The 22,772-nt window shown below is 47.0% G+C and overlaps 1 protein-coding gene across 1 annotated transcript in view; it reads right to left on the reverse strand.

Annotated features, from left to right (window-relative positions):
• ptprsa (protein tyrosine phosphatase receptor type Sa) overlaps positions 1 to 22,772 on the reverse strand; it is a 262,736-nt gene that overhangs the window by 122,134 nt on the left and 117,830 nt on the right. Inside the window, 1 exon segment of the mRNA XM_083768114.1 lies at positions 22,543 to 22,731. Within this exon segment, the coding sequence (XP_083624240.1) occupies positions 22,543 to 22,731 (189 nt within the window).

Below are 22,772 nucleotides of genomic sequence, written 5' to 3' on the forward strand. Positions count from 1 at the left end.
ATAACGAGTTCCCCATCCGCTCATTGACTGTGCACCAACGACTTAATCACTTTGCTTTCAGTCCTGAATCCTAGTATGATGGTAGTGTACATATGGAACCAAATGGACCGACTGTAAAGAGTTACAGTCTGTATGGGAAAATTTCCCTTGACCCCACTTTGACTGACCAAATGCCCAATTACATTTAGCCAATGTTCAATTTCACAACACCTTGCGCATCCGATGCATTATATGAGCTTACAGATCTGTTATTGCACGATCGTGCTACCGAGCATCAAGGTCATCCAAAGGTGATTCCCTGTCACTGCCGCCTAGAGAAACGATGAACGCGCACATATTATTATTATTATTCTTTTTAATAAAACCTTGCATCTGCGTGACAATTAAAACAGCCAGGGCGAATAATTAATTAAGAAGTAATTAAAAAGGCACCGGAGGACCCGGCAGAATGGCAGGAGAGAAAGAAAGGGAGTGAGCGAGGGTGTTTTTAATGTGGTGGTTGGCTGGTTGAATGGGTGAAGGGCTCTCTCGCTATAGGCGCTGGGTCCCTACAGGCTTCATTACAAAGTTTAAAAGCATTATTTCAAACATAGCCACTTCCTTCAAGCCGGCAACGAGGGAGATGACAGAGATACAGGGAGTGGGTTGGGGTGGGGGGGGACAAGAGGGGGTGAAGAGATGGGGAGATGAGCGAGTCAAAGGGAGGGAGAGAGAACGTGGAGAGGAACGAGACAGGAGAGAATGATGGAGACAAGGATGGCTGCAAGAAACCAGAGATGGCTAAAAAGGGGAGGAGGACGAGAGAAGAAGTGAAAGAGAAGAGAAGGTGTGAGAGAAGGAAACACGTCAAAATAGGTTTATTTTGTTTTAAATATCCGAATCTGCCAAGAAACTAAAGCTGTTGAATAATTGTAGCGAGTGAGTAAAAAAATAAGTACACTATTTGCCTCTGAAATGTAGTGGAAGTATAAAGTATTGCAGTACAGTAGTTCATGTACTTTCGAAGGTTACTTTCGACATGCTGATTCCCACGATATCGTCTCTGTCGGGTGGAAAACCTCATGTGTGCTAGACAGTTACTTTTAAGGATTCAAATTCAAAAGCATAAAAAGTAGCAGATCGACAAGCTCGAAATGCATCGCTTTGCACTGCATTTGTGCCGTTTGTCGTAACACAAAAAACACAATGAGTTAGAATATGGAGATGAGAGGTTTCTGCCCGACAGCGAGGATGTGCTGATGCTCTGTTCTAATCATGCGTTCCGTTAAACAATGCAACCACGTTCACGGAGAACAGCGGAAAGAGGGTGAAAAAGTCTGTTCCAAAACCATTCCATTAAACCAACGGTCATTTTGGAGTGGTTCTTTGTGCTTGTGTGATCCATTTATCCTCCATTTTTGCATCAGGTTTTTAAATACTACTTTATGCTGAATAATTACACTCCGCGGGCGTCCTGTGACTTGCCAGTGTGAGTGCGTATGCGGCCATCGCCATTTCTTCTCTGTTTTCATCTCCGTTTCAAACAAATAAAACAAAGCATGTGGGAAGGCTATGGGGGGTAACTATAAAGACATGGAAATGATCTTTTCTCTGGCATGTTGAGAAGAAGAAAACACACAGCGAGTTTGTCCACAGACTCCCCACAATGGAAAGTCACAAAGTACGTTTACTCAAATTGAACAATACATCCTCTGCCACTGAGCTTGGCTGATAAAGAAACACATGCGTCGTGAATGATGACACGCGGCCAATTGAGGCCAACGCTGTGTTCATGAATTTAGTCTCTCTCTCTCTTCCCACTGTGAAGCCTTATCACAAACACATCAGCAGCTACTTTTATTATTACTATAACAACAACTGCCACCACCAAAGGCAGCTCTGCGTTCTTCCATAATGCATTTTTCACACGCCATGCTGGAAAGGGAGGGTTCATGAGCAGCATGGAATTATGGGATGTGGCATCCCTGAAGACCAAATGACTGTAGCTCTGCTGTAAGTCAGGAGAGGGACTGCATGATAGCAGTGTTGGGTTTTATACAGGGAACAACATGAGGAGCACTATGAGACCACTGAGATAAACGACTAAAAAGGGTACTTTGTTCATTTTATCATTTTGCCAATTGCTTGCCAACATCCTCAGCTTGAGAATCGCTGCTTTACGGTCCTTTCAGATGGGCAGCGACTGACGCGCCTAGTAATACATTTTCAAAGAGAGGCGTGCCTTTATTTTGGACACGCAAGGAGAAGTTGAGGGGCGACAAAGCAAACGTATTTACGTGGGCACGGTCCCGCAAAATTGTTCGCGCGAGTGCTCGTTTCGCACACCGGCGGCTGACTAGACCTGGATTGTGTTGAGCTTCTTTTTTTTTTTTTACGCTACGTGTCCCGCACCCCTCATGAGCAGACCCGTCGCTGATCCATGGCAGCAACGTTTGCGTCACACGCTACCCGTGTGAAAGGACCTTGAGTCTGCAATGACATCGCCTGCTGCGGACAGACGTGCGCGCGACACTGCGCACACACACACACACACCATTCACTTGTCACTTGGACACAGAACCATGTTGAGGACAAGGGTCATCTCTGACACCCTGGCATCATCCACAGACTCAAAACCTGGGCCGATCGAACCTGGACTGCCAAATGAGGAACGGGGAGGAGGAGGTGGATGGGAGCATGGTATCCAAGAAGATGGGGAGAGACAGACAACAGATGGAGCGGAGTTGAAATTGAAAAGGAGGAAGGCGAGAGAGAGAGAGAGAGAGAGAGAGAGAGAGAGAGAGAGAGTTTGAGAAGTGGGATGTGTACCAACACAGATGGATAGATAGAAGGATGGGGGGGGATGAAAGGGGAACCAGCATGGATGATTAATTTCAGAAAGTGACTGTGGCCATGGGCGCGCCTGGCTCCGCCATGATGTGAACCCCTCAGTACTCCCAGTGCTGTAATTCAATTAGCTCACACTGGCAAGGCTTGATTGATTAGTTCAGCCAATCAACAAATGGCTGGATGAGCCATCTCTCTCTCTCTCTTTCCCACCATCTCTTTTTACAACGCAATCTGCTTCACTCTCCCGTTTTAGTTTTTCTTTCTTCCCCATGCACTTCCCTGAAACCATGATTCTCTTTCTCTCTGCCTTTCTCGTCTGTTATTTAGATTCAAACACGCAGAGCGGAGAGGAAAAAAGTGCCCTTCTGGGCACAGGTCTCCACCAGGATAGGAATGTAGGACATTGCAGCTTGCCTTCATCTGGTGGTTGGATAAAAGGGCAACAATTAGTAAATTAGAGGTAAAAACACTTTTCGGCCAGTTATAGCGCCACCTTGAGGCTGAGTTGAAATTGTTCATGTGGCATTTCTTCCTCGGCCTAGTGGGAATGTGCGTGCACAATTTCACGGAAATCACGCGATGTGTTCATGATTTGCAGCATTTTGTTTGAAACTGAGCACTCCTGTGAACTTTGGAAGCCAATCTTAACCAATCAGGATGGAGTCTGAGAAATCTGAAAGACCCGTTTCGTTGAATGGCTCTAGAGAGACTGTGTACCAATTTGCGCGATGTTTGGACAAAATCTGTAGGTGTACTGTGCAAAAACTTGTTTTGCACAAAGCGGCCTCCTGGTGGCGCTATAACAGGCCGTTCTGGAAATTTTGGGGCAGAGGTTCATCGTTGGCATCCAGGGAGTGTGTGTGCAAAATATGGCATCGACCGGGTTAACGGTGCCGGAGATTAGCTGCTCACGGACACACACACGGACGGACACACGGACGGACGGACGGAGTGCAAAACATACTCTCCCCCCATGCCTTCGGCCTGGTGGAGACAATGAAACAAACACATACAGAACAGAGAGAGAGAGAGAGAGAGAGAGAGAGAGAGAGAGAGAGAGAGAGAGCAGAGCAGAGCAGGCAGACAATCACCACTCAGAGACCAGTCTGTTTGAAGGCAATGTGTGTACTTTGAATTGTTACAAACCAACACTATTTGAATAGATTTAATAGAGTGTTCTTTGCCACGACTATCTCTCTAGTGGAGAAGAGATCCGGTAGAACTTAAAAGGCAAGTCGTTTTATGTCTGGTAGCGCTCTGAAAGCAGCAGACGCTGCGACGTGTTGTGATCTGTAAACTCTGTCATTACGACCGCCATCAAGGCCCGCCAACATTGTTTTCAGATGACTAAAATATGACTAAAACTAAATGAAAATGTATTTAAAAGACTATGACTAAACTAAACCAAAATTCCCCATCAAAATTAACACTGGCTGCAAAGCAAGCAACATGATGAATAGATGTAGAGTTCTAGGTTCTTTGGCATCTCTCTCTCTCTCTCTCTCTCTCTCTCTCTCTCTCTCTCTCTCTCTCTCTCTCTCTCTCCCCCCCCCCTGGCTGCCCCTCGGCCACGCTCCGACGATGCCCCAAGGTCGGCGAGGAGTGAGCGCGGCGCACACACAGGGCCCCCAGACGTGACGCCATTGTTGTCAGTGCCCATCTGGCGCCTCGGTAACGCTCCCCACTCAGACCGCTAATGAAGCAGGTGGGGAGTCCAGCCCCGTCAAACCACCTAGCCGACCGTGCCTCCGGCCCCGTCGGCACACCACAGGAGGGTCGTGCATGGCAGAGCGGATGTTAATAGCATTGTTAATTTTAGCCTTTCTTTTGTTGGTTGGCTGAAACACTTATCCTGGATGACTCGTTCTGGGGGCGAGCCAGGTAGGGAGTCTAAAGCCGTAGGACACTACGGAGGGTCACATTGGAGGAGGATGGGCTCGACAACCTTCTCCTTTGTTTTTTAAAGATTGCACTTTAATGGCGCTCCTGCTAAACCAAGTGGAGAAGCCATGTATTAAGAGGGAAAATGAGGCTCGACAGCCCTCTCCCACGCGGGGGCTCTCAGCATGGGCTTTAATAGGTGTGCAGGTCACCTCACAGTGCCTACAACACTTCGAAGCAGTGATGATAAAAAGCGGAGCCATTTAGCTGTGCACTCTTTATACACGGTCCAAATGTCCCAGACTTCTCTCCCTCCTCCTCCTCCTCCTCCTGGCCCCCCCAGTCTGTGGACTAACCTCCTCGCCTCCTCACCTCTGCCAGGAGGAGGACTGTGCCAGACTCACTCCCTCTATACTTTGTACCACAGTCTGAAAACTCCACTCTTCTCACGCTCTATACCTCAGCCGCCCCTCACCCCCCACTCTACCGCACTCATCACATCTTGTTCCTATAGCCCCAAGACCCTCCCAATTCATTCTTCCTAAATCTGTACCATAAACAGGTGTGGTGGTGGTTCTATTTTCAACGCATGCACGAGTGTGCACGCACACGCGCACACGCACACACGTTTGCTTTGATGTGCGAGCATTTACAGCGAAACACCTGTGTCCTTGTAAATCACCTTGGTCCCACAAAGCCCCTCCACCCATGCTAGCCACGACATTTCCATACACGTCACTGCCACACACTGCAAAAGTCTGGTGTGTGTGTGCATCGATGCATGTGTGCGTGCATGTGAGTGCGTGTCTGGACTGGATTGCATCGTTTCTACTACAAAAGCACGAACACACACACACACACACACACACACACACACACACACACACACACACACACACACACACACACACACACACACACACACACACACACACACACACACACACACACACACACACACAAAAAACTGAAGATGATCTCCTCTGTGGATAGCTAATCTCATTATGCAAATACACAGTTCATAAGTCACACTGGCTTTTGTTGGCGGAGATGTGATTCATAGGACCTTTCTATTGAAACGCCACACACACACACACACACACACACACACACACACACACACACACACACACACACACACACACACACACAGGGTATTATTATTTTGGGTTTGGGGGGGGGGGTGAGGGCTGTCATGAGGGCTCCGCGCCGAGCGAGATTCACTTTTAACTTTTATAAATACGGTGGTAAGATCCCGTATGGACATACATATATGGACAAGTATGTCCCGTCTACTTCTATTCCACTACATGTCAGAAGTAAATATTGTAATTATTTTGGGTGGTGCAACCACTCCCTTACGGAGCTGTGTGTGTGTGGGGGTGGCTGGCTGGGTGGGTGCGTCTGAGCACAAAAACAGCATGATTGTTTTTCACCACCTGTGCACAACCTAACACACACAGACGCACATATTAACTGTATATACTGTATGGTGATTTCGGGTGTGCCAGTACAGTGCAGTGACAGTACAGTACAGTACAGTAGAGGGTACAGTAGAGGGACCCCCACACGGTAACTGTCGTTTCTCAACCGTTTCGGACGCGGGGCTCGCCGGTATTTTGTTGCCAACATTTTTGTACTTTTACTCGAGAGTATTTGACCGTAGTGGTATTGCCACTTTTACTTATGTAAAAAACGAAATAAAATGCAAACATCGGAGCAGTTCTTCTCTGCAGCGAGCGAGTGTCACCGGCTTTTAACCTTTATATACCGAGAAATGACGGCGAAATCTTAAATGAAGATGTTCAATGACTCGACTCTGTGGACCCCGTCATGTATGAAATGATTTAGCTTAAATGGGATGGAAGATCTTAATCTCTGCGATGTTCAAATAACTCACCTCCCTATAAACTGCAATGGAGGGGAGAAAAATCACATAATGGCTGAAATCAAAGCGCCTTACATCCCATCCTGCTGAATATGCAGATATATTCAGATGAGAGATTAGGATGTTCACTTACCTGTCCGCCTGTAGGAAAGAAGTCATGTTAGACTAATCCCAGATATTAATAAAAATAAAGCTTTATCAACAAATGCGGGGGCATAATTACACGCTGGTGTGACTAAGCCAGACACACAATGCACAAGGGATGGGATGATGAGGTTTTTTCCCCTTGATTTTTAACACTTTCACCATGGAGTCCATATTTTGTGCATTTCATTGGGCAAAAAACTAGCAGATCTACAATGTCACAGTACATCGTGATGCGAGGTGGTTTTAGCTTCCCAAACTGGGAACCTATCTAGTATCTACCTAGTCTGGGGGATGAGACCTTTGACCGAAAATACGTGCGTAACATATACATTATAGACATACAGTACATCTGGGACCAAGCCATTATATTTAAACAAAAAGGGTTTATTCTCTCCAGAGCAGCGGTGATGCACACTGCAGAGCAACAGGAGAAAAGGGGAAATGAAATCAAAGGTAATTTATGCAGGGTACGGCTCTCCTTGCATTCCTGCAGCCTCCCTGTTACGATCTGCGTGTGCGTGTATGTGAATGTGTAGGTGTGCGTGTGTGTGTGTGTGGAGAAGGGGGGATTGGTTGGGTGGTGGGGACCAGGACATTAACATACATAATGTGGGCATCATCATCATCAGCATCATGGCCTCTCTCGGCAACAAACACATGAGGATATTATCAAGGCAGGCGGAGGAGAGGAGAGGGAGGACAGGTGCAGCCTGGAATGCCAGGGATGGTTTATACGTGGCGCGGCGTTCATTAAGCCGTATAGCTGAATCAACACAGATGAACTCCCCCACCACCATCATCCACCCACCCACCCATCCACCCGCCACATGTCCAAACAATTAGAATGTCAGCATACACACCAACTGGCTCCTAATAAACCTGCACTCAACCCATCCATCCACCCACCCGCCCCATCCCCATCCAACATAATCATAACACATAACATATATCATGTCCGTCACAATATCATATCTTTCAGTGATGTCCCTGCGTTGAGGTGAAGAGGGGGAGGGGGAAAACACAAAACACACACACACACACAGCTTTGGACATTTACGATACACGCCAATGAATGGAATGGACCATGGGACAGATCGAGGGACAGAAAGCAGAGACACACACACGGAACACGGAACAAATGAATGAGACATTCCGCTGGAAACAGGAGGGGTAGACGTTGCCGATGCTTTTAAAAGGAGGCTTCCACGGTTTTTGGTTCTCCCTCTATCGTCCGTAGCTTACAGTATACCTTAGACTTGATAAAGGGCGGTGGAGAAGCGTTAAAAGAGGTTATTGTTATGTCTTGTTATGTGTGTTAGTTGGAAGCCTTTTTTTTATGGTGGTGGTTTATATAGGGGGGGGGGGGTCTTACCTCGGATGGGGGTACTCTCTGTAGAAACAACAGAGAACCAGAGACAAAGACAGACAGCATCATCAGTGTAATTCATCAGGCGCTGCATGGGGACAAGATCACTGGGGGCTCCGTGACAATCGGCCTCGTTTGCTTTTGTTAAATTGTTATTTTATAAAGCGTGAGTCTCAAAAGGGGGGGGACGGGGGGACGGACGGACGGAAAACAAAGGCGACACCGCTGGTCTCACAGAGGTGCAATGGGGACCCGTTATCTCGCTCTCTTTCTTGCTTTGTCGTCGTCGCCGCCGTCGCGTGGAAACCGTGTATTATATGTCCAAGACTGCTGCTTTTAAGCAGTGGATTTCAACCCTTTTCATATCAAGGTCCATTATTTATGCAGCATTTTGAGCCACGGGCCATTTAGCCGCTCAGACCCAAGACTTAGAATATGCTGTTGTCGTTGGATAAGTTGGATCCACTATTCCACACTGTATTGATGTTGGTACCACAGGAGAGATAACAGGCAAATATTGATCAAAATAACCATTCAAAATAACTCTAACTGTGTAGACTTCTTGGAAATTAAGTAATGCTCCTGAGAGCGTAAAATGAAACCAAATTTGGTTTCATTTTCCGCTAAAGAATAAAGATCTATAAGGGTCCATGTGGTTACCAACTCTCCATCATTTAGCTGGGGACCACATACCTGGAACCCCCTCAAGGACCACTGGTTGAAAACCACTGCTTTACAGCAAATGGGAGAAACAGAACCTGCATGTGCTCCAATAGATCCATTGCGTGTCATCTTACAACACATACCAGTAGATGAAATATGAAGATACAAGGTTTCTGCCGTACACAGCGGCGACATTCTAAGGCAGGAGGCGCGGCGGTGCCCGGTTGGCTGAGCTGGATGTTAAGACAGAAGTGTGTTTTATCATTGCCACTTCTCTGCTTGATAAGGCAAAGGCTAAAGAGGATTGGCCTTAAGTTGACAGGCCTGCTCCGCACTGGCCATAAGCCCTCTCTTTCCCAGCCAATTGACCTTGAACGAGGCCGGGTTAAATGCAATGATACCGGGGTTGTCGCTGCGAGGCCAGGGTGGGCTGGCTTTAAGTCAGCATATAGACAGTCTAATGGCGCTTTCCCACTGCATGTTACCACTGGCTCAACTCTACTCCACTCTATACGCGCTTTGGGCTTGGTTTTTTGTCGTATAAAAAGCGGTTATCAAACTGTTTTGCTTTCAAGGATCCCTGTATAATTCGGAGAGCGAAAAAAAAACAAACACTAACGCTGTCTGGAATCGATCTCCATTTTGACTTGCACAGTCAAGCAGAATGTTTTCTGATAACATTTAGTTGAAAGATAGGCTGTGCAGTTGCTCTCAATATTGATTCATTGCACATTTACAATGGCCTTTTGTTTTATGTATCTTTAGTAAAGACACTTGGTAAAGATTCTTTACCACTTTCAGCATCACGGCGTCCCTGTTCTGGGCCACATGGGCTGAACCATGATGGAATGCAGTGGAAAAGCAGCCATCAGTCAAAGTGAGAGTTGGAGCTGCTCGCTTTCGATTTCATGTTTCTGGGTTTGTCCATACATCTTTTCCACAAGCCTGGCGGCCTGGAACACATCAAATCTGTACCTCACCTCACGCCTACGTCTGTGGCCATTCAACAGACTGCTTTCTCCCTCTACTCTATCAGCTTATACACTCTAGCGTCATGTACACTGTGTGTGTCCTGCTGCATTGTGTACTGTGAGCTTACGTGTTGGGTGTTACACGTTTTGCCTCGCTGCTGCAAGCCAATTCTCCCATATCTCTCTCACACACACACACACACACACACACACACACACACACACACACACACACACACACACACACGGTATTGAGCTGAGGGACTGGTGGTGGTGATGAGCCTCTCGAATGAAGTCTTGAGTCATATTGCTATACGGTGTTAAAAGTGTGTCTCTTATCGGCAGGGCTGAAGGCTGGTGAAGGCATCGCCGATGAACTGTGACCTGGCACTCATCTTTTTGTCTGGTTTCATTTCGCTGCGCTACTTTTCCATCTTGTATCATGTCTGACCCTCCCTTGCCCCCTAACCCCCCCCCCCCTCTCTCTCTCTCTGACTTTATGCCTTCCTGTCTCACTCACTCCAACTGCATGTCATTCTGTTCTGTCCCAATCTTTTTTTCCCCCTCCTACCTCTCTGTTTCTACACAGTTAAACTTACTGTGTAAGTACTCTCTGCCTGCCTGTCTGCCTCTGTCTCTCTTCTCCATTCCATCCCTCCCTCCCTCTCTCTCCCTCTCTCCCTCTCCCTCTCTCTCTCTCTCTCTCTCTCTCCCTCTCTCTCCCTCTCCCTCTCTCTCTCTCTCTCTCTCTCTCTCTCTCTGACAGGGCGGTGGCCTTGCATTGGCAGACTGCAGCCCAGAATAGATGGCCTACTTAGGGGCTCGCGGGGGTCAAGAGGTCACGCCGCCTCCAACCGTGGCGCACAAAGTGGGGTCCGGGGACCCCCAGGGGTCCTTCAGGGAGTTCCAGGGGTCCCCAGCTAAATGATAGTTTGGAACCACACACACACACACACACACACACACACACACACACCACCACACAAAAAACAAACAGCAGAGGGTGCTGCTTCTTTTTTTCTTTTGCCGATCGGTTCCCAGATTCCTCACACACAGACACAGAGGTGTCTGTGTGTGAGCCAACTTCATAGGAAGTTGGCCCGTTTGGTCCCGGCCTCAGCCCTCCAACTTCCTGTGGTGCGCCTGTGTTTTCATTCCCACTATCAACAGTGTATACACGTTCTGAATGGCCTTGCTGACAGATTCGGAAGCGCAGCACAGAATCTGTTCTTGAGAGATTAGTGTGTGAGTGATGCACGCCGTTATGAGTGTGCGTGTTTACATCCAACACATCTATCTAAGCGCTACGTGTCCCTTCCTGTCAACAACGCCGCCTGTCACCCACTCAGTGGCCCAAACAAAAGCACATCATCATCATCGTCTTCATCATGGACAGCGCTCAGAACAAGCAGCGGTGTTTAAGATGTAAAACGGTGCTGGCAATTTCCAAAAGCCATCCAATCCATTAGCAGAGGGGAGATTAGATTTTGTCCTGGTCAGACCGTCGCGCGCCTCCCCTGCATACTGAGTCCCAGCACGTCCTCTGTGATACCAGCAGTGAAGTGGCTGTGCTTCTGTCTGCTATTCAAATCTCCCACATATACAGTAGGCGTACATATATATAAGTATATATGTGAATATACACACATGTGCATATACACACTTCCCCTGCTTTGCTGCGCACTGTGTTTCTAGTTATTTCATTCGTAAAACTCAAGGAGAAACACAAAGCTTTGAATTTGGGACTCACGGTCAAGGTGAAGTAAATTCCATTTGAGTTTGTGGGCTTTGCCAACTGAATAGGTAATGGAACCCATCACAGTCTGAGCTTGTTGTTATTAGCCTTAGACTATCACAGTTGCATAATGTATCAAGGTGTCTCATTTCTAACCACTTTCAACATAGGGCAACTTTCAATTTAGGCAAGAAATCTTCACAAATTGTCAAGTGGCGAGCCAATTGTGTCAACCACTTTTCAGAGCTATTCAGAAAAAATAATTGCTTCCAATAACTCCTTGTTGATGACAGCAAATGCATTCCCTTCCTCTGTAAACCTGTCATCAATATTGGTATTATTGTAACCATACTAGCATTCTATTACAGTGCACAGCAGGCATAGCTGGGACTGATTAACAGTGGGTGTCATTGAAAAACCAGACAAAAAAGGGGAAATTGCAATGATTTGTCTGACTAACTTCATGTCTAGGGCAATTTCACGGACCGTGTCATCAGATGTCACAATAACACAAGGAAGAGGAGCAGAGGATTCTGGGAAGTTGTTACGTTGTTAAAGAGTTAGAGTTTCGTTTAGAGGGCCGCAGGAAGCTGGTCACTTTATGTTTTCTTCAGTTTAGTTGGGAGGTTTTGTTTTAGTTGAGGAGTTAGGGAGTCAAAAAACGTAATAGGTACAGTTAGGTTAGATTAGGTTACATTTAGGTTAAGGTTAGGATAAGGTTATGGTGTGGTTATAGTTAGGATAAGGTTATAGGGTGAGGTTGAGGTGTTGGGTTATAATTCGGTTACAGGTTAGGGTGAGGTTAGGATAGGTTAGGTTAGGTTATAGTTAGGTTAAGGTTAGGTTAATAGAAGCAGGTTTGTGTAAAGCCAAAAGCGTCAGTTGAACCTTTAAAAAAAGGACTTGGTCGTTATAAGGGAGACAAAGGAGGGGAGGGGTTGAGGGGTGGAGATACGGAATAGGTGGAAGAGTAACAAAGGCAGTTAAGTTTAAATCCATCGCTTCATAAAAAATAAAAAGTTAATAAAAACAGACAATGGGGGGAAATGAAAAGGGAATCATGAAGACAAACGTCTCAGGGGTAGAGCGGAGGAAATAGAAACCAAAACGAAATGAGAATCCTGACAGTTTTATCTGACTGGAGAGAAGGCTACGTGGAGGATGCCGCTGCGTGAGAATCAATTCCAACGACAGATCCACCTGCGTTGCAGCACGCTAACCCTCGGGGCCGTAAAGCCCCGAGTCTTAAGCCCGGGTGAGCCGACGGCTGGAGCCAGCCAGCCAGCGGGCACAGATCATCTGCTTAGGGGTGACAATGACCCAAATACACCTCCGTGGGCCAATGATCTCGCCCCTGCGTTGTCGACCGCACCGTGTGGGATTATTGGCATATCCCGCCTGCCCCCAGCTGTTCCGTCCAAAATCATATTCAAAATATGATCGAGGATTATGATTGTATCCGAGCCAGAGGCCGCGGGCAAATCCTGGCCAGGGAGGTATAAGGCCATCTGCTGGCCGCATCGAGGCAGGATGGGGGTGGGGAGGGAGTGTATACTGTAGGCTTTGGGGGAGGATTGCGTGATTTGGCAAAGCGCGGTGGTCTTTAGCCCAACCCTGGGCCCGCGGGTTGGATTGGCTGACCTTCGCGTCACTGCGGAGATGAGTCCAGAGGTCCTGGCACGGGGCCTGAGCCGGTTTTGGCACATGGCCTCATCTGGATAAGCCCCTGTCTCCCTCCGCAGGTCACAGCCGAGGTGAACGGTACGCTATACAGCGTTCCACATCCTACCAAAATATCAGGACTTCAATCTGCTTACATGTTTGACTTGTGTATATATGAATGTTAATGGGGCGTGTTGTATGTATAATGTATCTAAATCCAGACATGGCGCAAGCCAGGGACATGCAGTGTCTCTGTCGGATGTATGTATTAAGGTCAACGTGTTGAACCTTTGAGGGGCGCTAGCCCCTCTAACGTCTGGCTTTCACTCGTGACGTCATGTGGCTGCCAAGTCTATTGACCTTTAATGTTTGCTTTAAGCAGACATTCCACCCCGTTTTCAGCATACCCCCCGTGGCAGCCAATTAAGTCTAAAGACTTTTCATGTTTGCTGTAAGCATGCCCCCCGTGATGTCATGTGATCATCATGATAAAAGGCGCCCCTCACTTTTGAGGGGCGCTAGCCCCTCCAATGCGTGGATTTTGAAGATGACATTGTTTTTGAAGCCAAGTCTATGGACGTTTGTTTAGAGCATTTATGACCTAAATCGTTTGCCAGCAAAGTCTACGTTTTTTTACGGCACTAAATGACGACGCAAGACGTCATGTGACTGATATAAATACATCTCATTTTATACAATATAACACTGCATTCACATGCATTGATTCATGTCTAGTAACGCAAATAGTGGCAGTGAATCTGAAATGGCGTGGCAGCCACAGTGGGCGCCCCTCACAGACCTTATTCTCTATGAATATGCACCGCTTCTGCTCTGGCTGACAAGGCCGGCGATGGCCTCGGGGGCCGGAGCCCTGGGGGAAGGACCAGGGAGAAATGTCAGGCTGCCTGCCTCCTTCCTTTCTTCACACACACACCTCTAGAAGAGCTCTCCTCTCTGCCTGGGGCTCGGCATGCAAATATCACAGCCCTGCCAGCGTTGCATGCATATAACCAGCCCCGGTTAGCCCATCAGCTAGGCAGCCAGTCAAGTCCTTCGGTCGGGGCAAAGCCAGTAGTATAAAAATGTGTTTTCCATAGATACGGAGGCTTTGGGTTCAGTGTAAGGCAATCCCCCACATGGGCAGAGCGGAACCATTCCCATGGTCGTATTGACCGATATCAATACTGATAGCAGTACCGGTTGGAAAAAAAGACAGGACTGGTTCAGAAGATTTGGGGCTTTACCCAGTGCACCGATCGTGAAACAACAGCCATGATGATCAAAAATCGCACTTTTGCACGAAGAAAATGTGGTTTTCAACGATTTCTGGATCAGGTCCAGAAAAGGTTGGTCCAAAAATGTCATCTTTTTTTGTTTGTTATTATAATAATTTTATATTTTCATCTGAATCTTAGTGATTTGCCATTATTTATTTGGGGGCCCATGCACTTGCGATATCCTCATGGCCACAAAAGTGGTCCCCAGTAGTCTTTTCGTCTATAAGCTTATTATTTTATGTTGGAAACACATCTGCTCCTGGTAAAGGGGGTGGATTGAAGAATATGGCCTGTCAAGCCGCTTGACTGTGTGTGTGTGTGTGTGTGTGTGTGTGTGTGTGTGTGTGTGTGTGTGTGTGTGTGTGTGTGTGTGTGTGAATGCGTGCGCACATACTAATGTGCTGCACCAAGAAGCACAAACATTGAGCGGATTTGGGGGGGTCCAGGACTTTTTCTCATCAGTATAAATCCAGAATAGCGCTGACTGAACGGGCTTTCCAGTGAGAGCTCTTAAGTAGAAAAGGAATCAGAGCTAAACAGTAACTTTACACACAGAGGAAGCCTTCAGTGGCTCAGCTACTTCCACAGATGTGCCATTCTTCTAACTTTCACTCCAAATCAATGTGTAACTCGCTACTGTGAGAACACTTTCTCACAGAGGGCGTAATTTAAAAAATAAATAGGCTGGGTGTGGGGGGGGGGGGGGGGGGGGGGAAACAATTAAGTTACCATATAGCCCCATTTCTAAAATAGCTCAAAATAGTGGATCTGCAAGCTATCACTTTCTATCTCCAACGTGTCGCTTGGAGCTTGTAGATCAACTATTTTCAGAATTTGTTTGGAGGTCGAAAAGACGTTTCAAAATGTTAAAACGTTTATCTAAATTGAAACACGTATATCACATGCAGATGGACGGCCATCGACTGTGATGAAATCTGAATTTGAGGTTAAATGTGAACACTAGGGGGTGACATTTGCCAATCCCCTGATGCCCCAAAATGACACCCCTATAGTTTCTCACGTGGTAATTATCTCCTGATGATTAACCTGAATGATTAACTAATATAATATTACGTTTATATAGCCATTTGCCAGCCTTTCACATTTTATCCACAAGAACACAGTTGAGGCCGGATATAATTGACTCGTGATGCATGTCAAGCAGACCTAGTGCTAGGGCTAGGTGAACTTTTGGCTCGAATATGATTAATGAATAATAAATAAAAACAAATAAAAACAGCAGGTCTAGAAGCTCACACAACACGTCACGCTGTGAGCTTGTGGAGATTGGCTATTTTCACTTTTGTTGTGCAATGAAGCATATATGCTAGGTCAGTGGTTCCCAAAGTTGAGTTCCAGGGGGACCCCAGCTAAATGATATAGTTTGGAATCAAATGGACCCTTATATGGATAAGGGATTAATGGGGGATCCTTGGCATATCATATGGCATATAATTGTGGTCCGCGAGCTAATGAGTGTCATTTTGGGGGTCCTTGACATGAAACAGTTTGGGAACCACTGGTTATATAAGTGCATGGTTAATCAGACTAATTTAGTTGATTATTATTTTTTTGATATATTAAGTACGTCACTGGTTCTAAATATGGGATTTGATATTATTTTGGGTCAGTAATGTTCCCAGGCAGTTAACATGTGTCCGCCCTCTCCCTTCCTCATCTCTCTACATTATGTTATCTAAGCAAAGCATAAATCGCCTCAAACAAAGAGATTAAAAAGATAAAAGTAATTCCCCCCCGAGTGGGTTTGAGGAAAGTGGCTTCAAACAGAAGCCCCGGGAGGAGGACAAATTAATTGTTTCCTTGAGCTCTCTCTCTCTCTCTCTCTCTCTCTCTGTGTCTGTCCTTGGGACTGGCTTCTGAGCTTGGTTTGGGGTTGGGGGGGGGGGGGGGGGAGGGTGTGCTGGTATGTTGGGAGGAGAGCCAGCTGGGCAGGAGGAGGAAAAATAAAATGAAAGAATTTTTCTCCTGAGAGCAATCTTTTGGATGTGTGGTCGTATAGTCTCTGGGTGGGAGGGGGAGGTCCTCAGCTGCTCTCTCAGCGTCTGTCCCTCACCTGGAAGGAACCCAACATACTTCCACCCCTGTCACCAATCACCGCCAGCTCCAAATGCTCCTTTTTTTCTTTTTCTCTATATTGGACGGCCGGGGAATGTTATTGCAAAAAGCTGGAATCAATTTACTGTGTGTGTGTGTGCGTGCACGCATGTGTGTGTGTGTGTGTGTGTGTGTGTGTGTGTGTGTGTGTGTGTGTGTGCGTGTGTGTGTGTGTGTGCATATAGGGGGTTACAGATTGGCTTGAGTTGCAGCATTTTAATGAGCCTCAGATATCGTCTGTATTTCTCGCCACATAAAGAAAAGGGACAGTACAGTGATTTAGTTTCCTATCAGGAAGGAACACCCACTCCCCACTTTATGTGAACAGCTCACCTTGACCAACAGTAGCAGACTGTGGTCGTACTGGTCAGGTCCCAGGCAGTGACCAACAGTAGCAGACTGTGGTTGTACTGGTTAGCTCATAGTGACCAACAGTAGCAGACTGTGGTTGTACTGGTTAGCTCATAGTGACCAACAGTAGCAGACTGTGGTTGTACTGGTTAGCTCATAGTGACCAACAGTAGCAGACTGTGGTTGTACTGGTCAGCTCATAGTGACCAACAGTAGCAGACTGTGGTTGTACTGGTTAGCTCATAGTGACCAACAGTAGCAGACTGTGGTCGTACTGGTCAGCTCATAGTGACCAACAGTAGCAGACTGTGGTTGTACTGGTCAGCTCATAGTGACCAACAGTAGCAGACTGTGGTTGTACTGGTCAGCTCCCAGTGACCAACAGTAGCAGACTGTGGTCGTACTGGTCAGCTCCCAGTGACCAACAGTAGCAGACTGTGGTTGTACTGGTCAGCTGATAGTGACCAACAGTAGCAGACTGTGGTCGGACTCGTACTGGTCAGCTCACAGTGACCAACAGTAGCAGACTGTGGTCGTACTGGTTAGCTCATAGTGACCAACAGTAGCAGACTGTGGTCGTACTGGTTAGCTCATAGTAACCAACAGTAGCAGATTGTGGTCGTACTGGTCAGCTCATAGTGACCAACAGTAGCAGACTGTGGTTGCACTGGTCAGCTCACCTTGAGCAACAGTAGCAGACTGTGGTCGTACTGGTCAGCTCATAGTGACCAACAGTAGCAGACTGTGGTTGTACTGGTCAGCTCATAGTGACCAACAGTAGCAGACTGTGGTTGTACTGGTCAGCTCACCTTGAGCAACAATAACAGACTGTGGTTGTACTGGTCAGCTCCCAGTGACCAACAGTAGCAGATTGTGGTCGTACTGGTCAGCTCGCAGTGACCAACAGTAGCAGACTGTGGTTGTACTGGTCAGCTGATAGTGACCAACAGTAGCAGACTGTGGTTGTACTGGTCAGCTCATAGTGACCAACAGTAGCAGACTGTGGTTGTACTGGTCAGCTCATAGTGACCAACAGTAGCAGACTGTGGTTGTACTGGTCAGCTCGCAGTGACCAAAAGTAGCAGACTGTGGTCGTACTGGTCAGCTCCCAGTGAACAACAGTAGTAGACTGTGGTTGTACTGGTCAGCTCATAGTGACCAACAGGAGCAGACTGTGGTCGTACTGGTCAGCTCGCAGTGACCAACAGTAGCAGACTGTGGTCGTACTGGTCAGCTCATAGTGACCAACAGTAGTAGACTGTGGTTGTACTGGTCAGCTCGCAGTGACCAACAGTAGCAGACTGTGGTCGTACTGGTCAGCTCGCAGTGACCAACAGTAGTAGACTGTGGTCGTACTGGTCAGCTCGCAGTGACCAACAGTAGTAGACTGTGGTCGTACTGGTCAGCTCATAGTGACCAACAGTAGCAGACTGTGGTCGTACTGGTCAGCTCATAGTGACCAACAGGAGCAGACTGTGGTTGTACTGGTCAGCTCATATTGACCAACAGGAGCAGACTGTGGTTGTACTGGTCAGCTCACAGTGACCAACAGTAGCAGACTGTGGTCGTACTGGTCAGCTCATATAATGACCAACAGTAGCAGACTGTGGTTGTACTGGTCAGCTCTCATATAGTGACCAACAGTAGCAGACTGTGGTTGTACTGGTCAGCTCCCAGTGACCAACAGTAGTAGACTGTGGTCGTACTGGTCAGCTCATATAGTGACCAACCGTAGCAGACTGTGGTCGTACTGGTCAGCTCATATAGTGACCAACATTAGCAGACTGTGGTTGTACTGGTCAGCTCCCAGTGACCAACAGTAGCAGACTGTGGTCGTACTGGTCAGCTCATAGTGACCAACAGTAGCAGACTGTGGTTTTACTGGTCAGCTCCCAGTGACCAACAGTAGTAGACTGTGGTTGTACTGGTCAGTTCATAGTGACCAACAGTAGCAGACTGTGGTCGTACTGGTCAGTTCACAGTGAGTGTGCAGCACTGGGTAGAAGAGACACTCTGTACTGTACGTGTGTGTCACAGGTGGATGAGCGGTAATGATAACAACGTGCGCTGCTGTCACAGCGCTAAATGTCCTTGTGTCACCTTCCGGCGGGGAGAGAGAGACGACACAATGCTGGCATCGCTGGCAGCATGAGAAATAGAAACACAGAGAGAGAGAGGGGGGGGGGGGGGGGTTGGAGGAGGGGTGAGGGGAGGGCATGCACAGTCTTTTGGAAGAGTGGTTTTGAAAAGGCCATCTGCCTTCAAGGAGACTCGGGTGGGGTGTGGGGCTCGTGGCACTTATAGTAACTTACCAAAGGCTTCTGAGAACCACAAGAGGAAGGACAAGGAAAGGAAAGAGAAAGTAAAACAGAAAAAAGGAAAGGGGAGGGAAGAAGAGAATATAGTTCATTTCAGGGTGAGGCTGAAAAAGTTGTTTTGAGAGAGAGAGAGAGAGAGAGAGAGAGAGAGAGAGAGGTCGCCACCCAAGAGTCATGGGAACCACAGTTGAGGTAGGTCGCTTTTTTTGTGTTAAAAGTAAAACAGCTGTCATAAACATCAGCGCAAGCACAATTAAGTTAGGGTTACTCCAAGCCACAAATGTCAACTAACTGCTTAACTTTTTGAGTTTAACGTGATGTACGGAGTTCACAGTTATATCATTATAGACCAAAAACAGCTTACTGGCTCGTGTTCTGTAATTGTAACTCAAACTTGTTATCGGCTATAAAACAAGATTGCAGTCAATAAAAGGTTTACAACAGTGCTCGATGACAACTGAAATAGAAAACATTTTATAAGTGAAGCTGGTTAGACTTGAAGTTGAAGCCGGTTATAGGAGGTGGGTCGTAGAATGTCAAGATGGAAGAAGTTGAAGACTTTGAGATGTGAACAGAGACACATCAACAGTTTCAACACACGGACGGACAGACAGACAGACAGACAGACAGACAGACAGACAGACAGACAGACAGACAGACAGACAGACAGACAGACAGACAGACAGACAGACAGACAGACAGACAGACAGACAGACAGACAGACAGACAGACAGCATTGAGGACAACCATCAGTTTCAGTGAGACATCAAAGAGACAGTGTGAGTCAGACGGACAAACAAGAGGGAGGATAGGCAGAATACCCCGCTGTGTTAATTCAGTCCTCGACAGTCGAAATGCTCAGTGTTAATTTAACTCTGAGAGGGCACACACACACACACACACACACACACACACACACACACACACACACACACACACACACACACACACACACACACACACCCGGTTACATTGGAACCCTCTCAGAGTTAAGTGGATGAATGAACCCTGAGGATTTCACTGCGTTGCCATTGGACTATAACCCGTCTAAACGCAAAATGGCCTTCATAAATCAGGAAAGCAAAGCCTATCTCGGTGGTGCATACCAGCGCTGCTTCGTAATTTTTTTGTTTGTTATGAATGTTTGCTTGTTAAAACTTAATAAATGAGCCCCTATGGTGGGAGTGTAGCTGGGCATAGCTTGGCAATAACAGTGCCATGGATAAGTGGCTTGTTTTTCCACTAGGGACCACCAACGCAAACAATGTAGCGATGCCCTTTCTAGTATTGTAAACCAGTTTGGACAAAACTGTCTCTAAGGACTGGCATATGTTGAATGAGAGCCGCATAGTAAATGCCGTTTAACTGTGTAACATCGCAGTTAATTTAAGATAATTGTGATCTAAATGGCTTTTCACCACAATGGTGTATTCCCTGATTTAAATGGGTAACATCAAAGTGAGCGTTAACTGGCATGGGGCGTTTAAGGTATGACAAACAGCGGCCAGGCAGTGGAAGCAGTAGCATGAGAAACGCGGTGCACAACTCTGTCTTCTTTTTGGTTTTGTTTAAACAAATCCCCCAAGGTGGCCCCCTTGTCCTCAGAATAAAGTCGAAATCAAGCCTTTGGCAGCTCTCCCTGAAGATCTCCTGGAGTGTCTGCTCCTTCCACCATGAGGCCACGTCCTGGGCCTGCCAAGAGCCACTACATGCAGGAACACAGCAGCCTGGAGACTTGTGCAACATCCCATCGCACGGAGCTCACATTCCACCACTCCTCCAAACTCTCTTTTTTTTTTGGTTTTTTGGACACGATTGGGGTCGAACCCGGTTTAATCATCTCAATTCTGATGTGCTCAACCATTTAACACATTTTGGACTGCAAGGCCGATTCTAAAAATGCTTTCTACATCCTGACCTATGTTTTCTGAAACATTTCAGACATTTACATAGCGGCATCAATTTAATTATTTATTTTTAACCCCAAAAGGGGTTCACGTCCAGAAGGGTTAAAACACCAAAAGGGGTTCCCAGGATTACAAATCTAAAAAGGACTGCCAGTAATAGAAACAGCAGTCGGTGAGTCGCAGCGGGGGGGGGGGAATTAAAACGCATCTGGGATGTCAGAGTTCTGCGCCTCATCATCTAAAGGCTCGGTACTGCCCAGCCAAACGCATGGAAGTAATGTCAGTGTAATGATCGCGAGGCAACAACTGGAGCAGTAACTCGATGGCCGCAGAGCCTTTATTTAGTCGTGTCTACCCTGATTTACATTAGCAGCGGCAAATCAAATAGGAGCCATTGGATTTTTTTTCTGACGAATGATCGACCTAAAATATCTACCACTGTGTTGCCCGGGGCCGCCCCAGGCCCTGCTCCTAATTAGCTACATAATTAGACTTTGCTTTAGCGGGTCTCTCAATGGGACCGCGATCAATGGGAAACAAGACGACATATCCACCACGTTTGTTGTGGCAGAGAGCAATTTGGAATGGCGCTGCTTCTCCCTACACTATATGACACATTTTCTGAGGGCGTAGTAAATCATGCGAAGGCCTCAATTACTGCCGTTTCAGACGTTTTTTTTTTTTCAAGACGCTCCTAAACTATATTGCTTTTGATATGCAAGGCATGATGTAACGCACTGCAAGCTTTGCTGCAAACAAACTTAAAAAGATGGGTTTAAACATGTTGCCCTTAACCCATTTTGGGCAGGAACCCGTTTTGGTGTTTTAAACATTATGTTATAATTTAGCTATTGAAAAATAGCAGATCTACAAGCTCATAGCGAGCTTGTAGGTCTGCTATTTTTGAAAAATCGTGAAAATGTGGCACAGATCTTTGAATATATATTCTTTCAGAGTGAACGTTTTTCTTCTGGGGAGGGCCCTGGAACAACATATTTTCAGATGTGGGTCGTTGGCCAATGACATATATTTGTGGGGGTCCTTGACATGAAATATTGAGCACCACTGATACAAAAACATGAGGTTTTTCAGAAAACTGTCAGGATTTTGAAGACATTTTTTAAATTTCGACGTCAGTCCTAAATGGATTAAATGCCCTCATGGCTGAAATAAAGACTGAGAGACTGAGCCTTTCTGAGAATGTCATCGTTTTCCGTCTGTCTGTTGTCTTCCCGCTCCTTCTCAGGGCCAAACTCAAATGTCAGCGCGAGGAGAAGAAAGAAGAAGCTGTCCAACTGCTGCTCCGTTGGAAACAAAACGACCCTGACAACCCACCCCAACCCCCTCATCGGTACTTCAAAGCACGGCTGAAATGAAGTAACCAGGGGGTTATTATGAAGGCCACACACGGCCGGCTCGCCTCTGTCCTTACCTGAACGCAGCTGCTTGATCCGCCCGTTGCTGGCGCTGGGGTCGATGGGCAGGAAGTCCTTGAACCAGGTGATCTCGGGGTCGGGGTTGCCGCTGGCGGCGCAGAGCATGGTGGCGGTTCGCGTTCGCTCCACCACCTTCAGCTGGGGGCCCATGTCGATGTTGGGGAAGCCGGCAGGCAGCAGGTCCTCTGTGGAGGGGGAGAGTGAAGATGGCCGTCATTTAATGTTC

This window comes from Protomyctophum parallelum (assembly GCF_964188405.1).
Source record: "Protomyctophum parallelum genome assembly, chromosome: 6".
Lineage (NCBI taxonomy): Eukaryota > Metazoa > Chordata > Actinopteri > Myctophiformes > Myctophidae > Protomyctophum > Protomyctophum parallelum.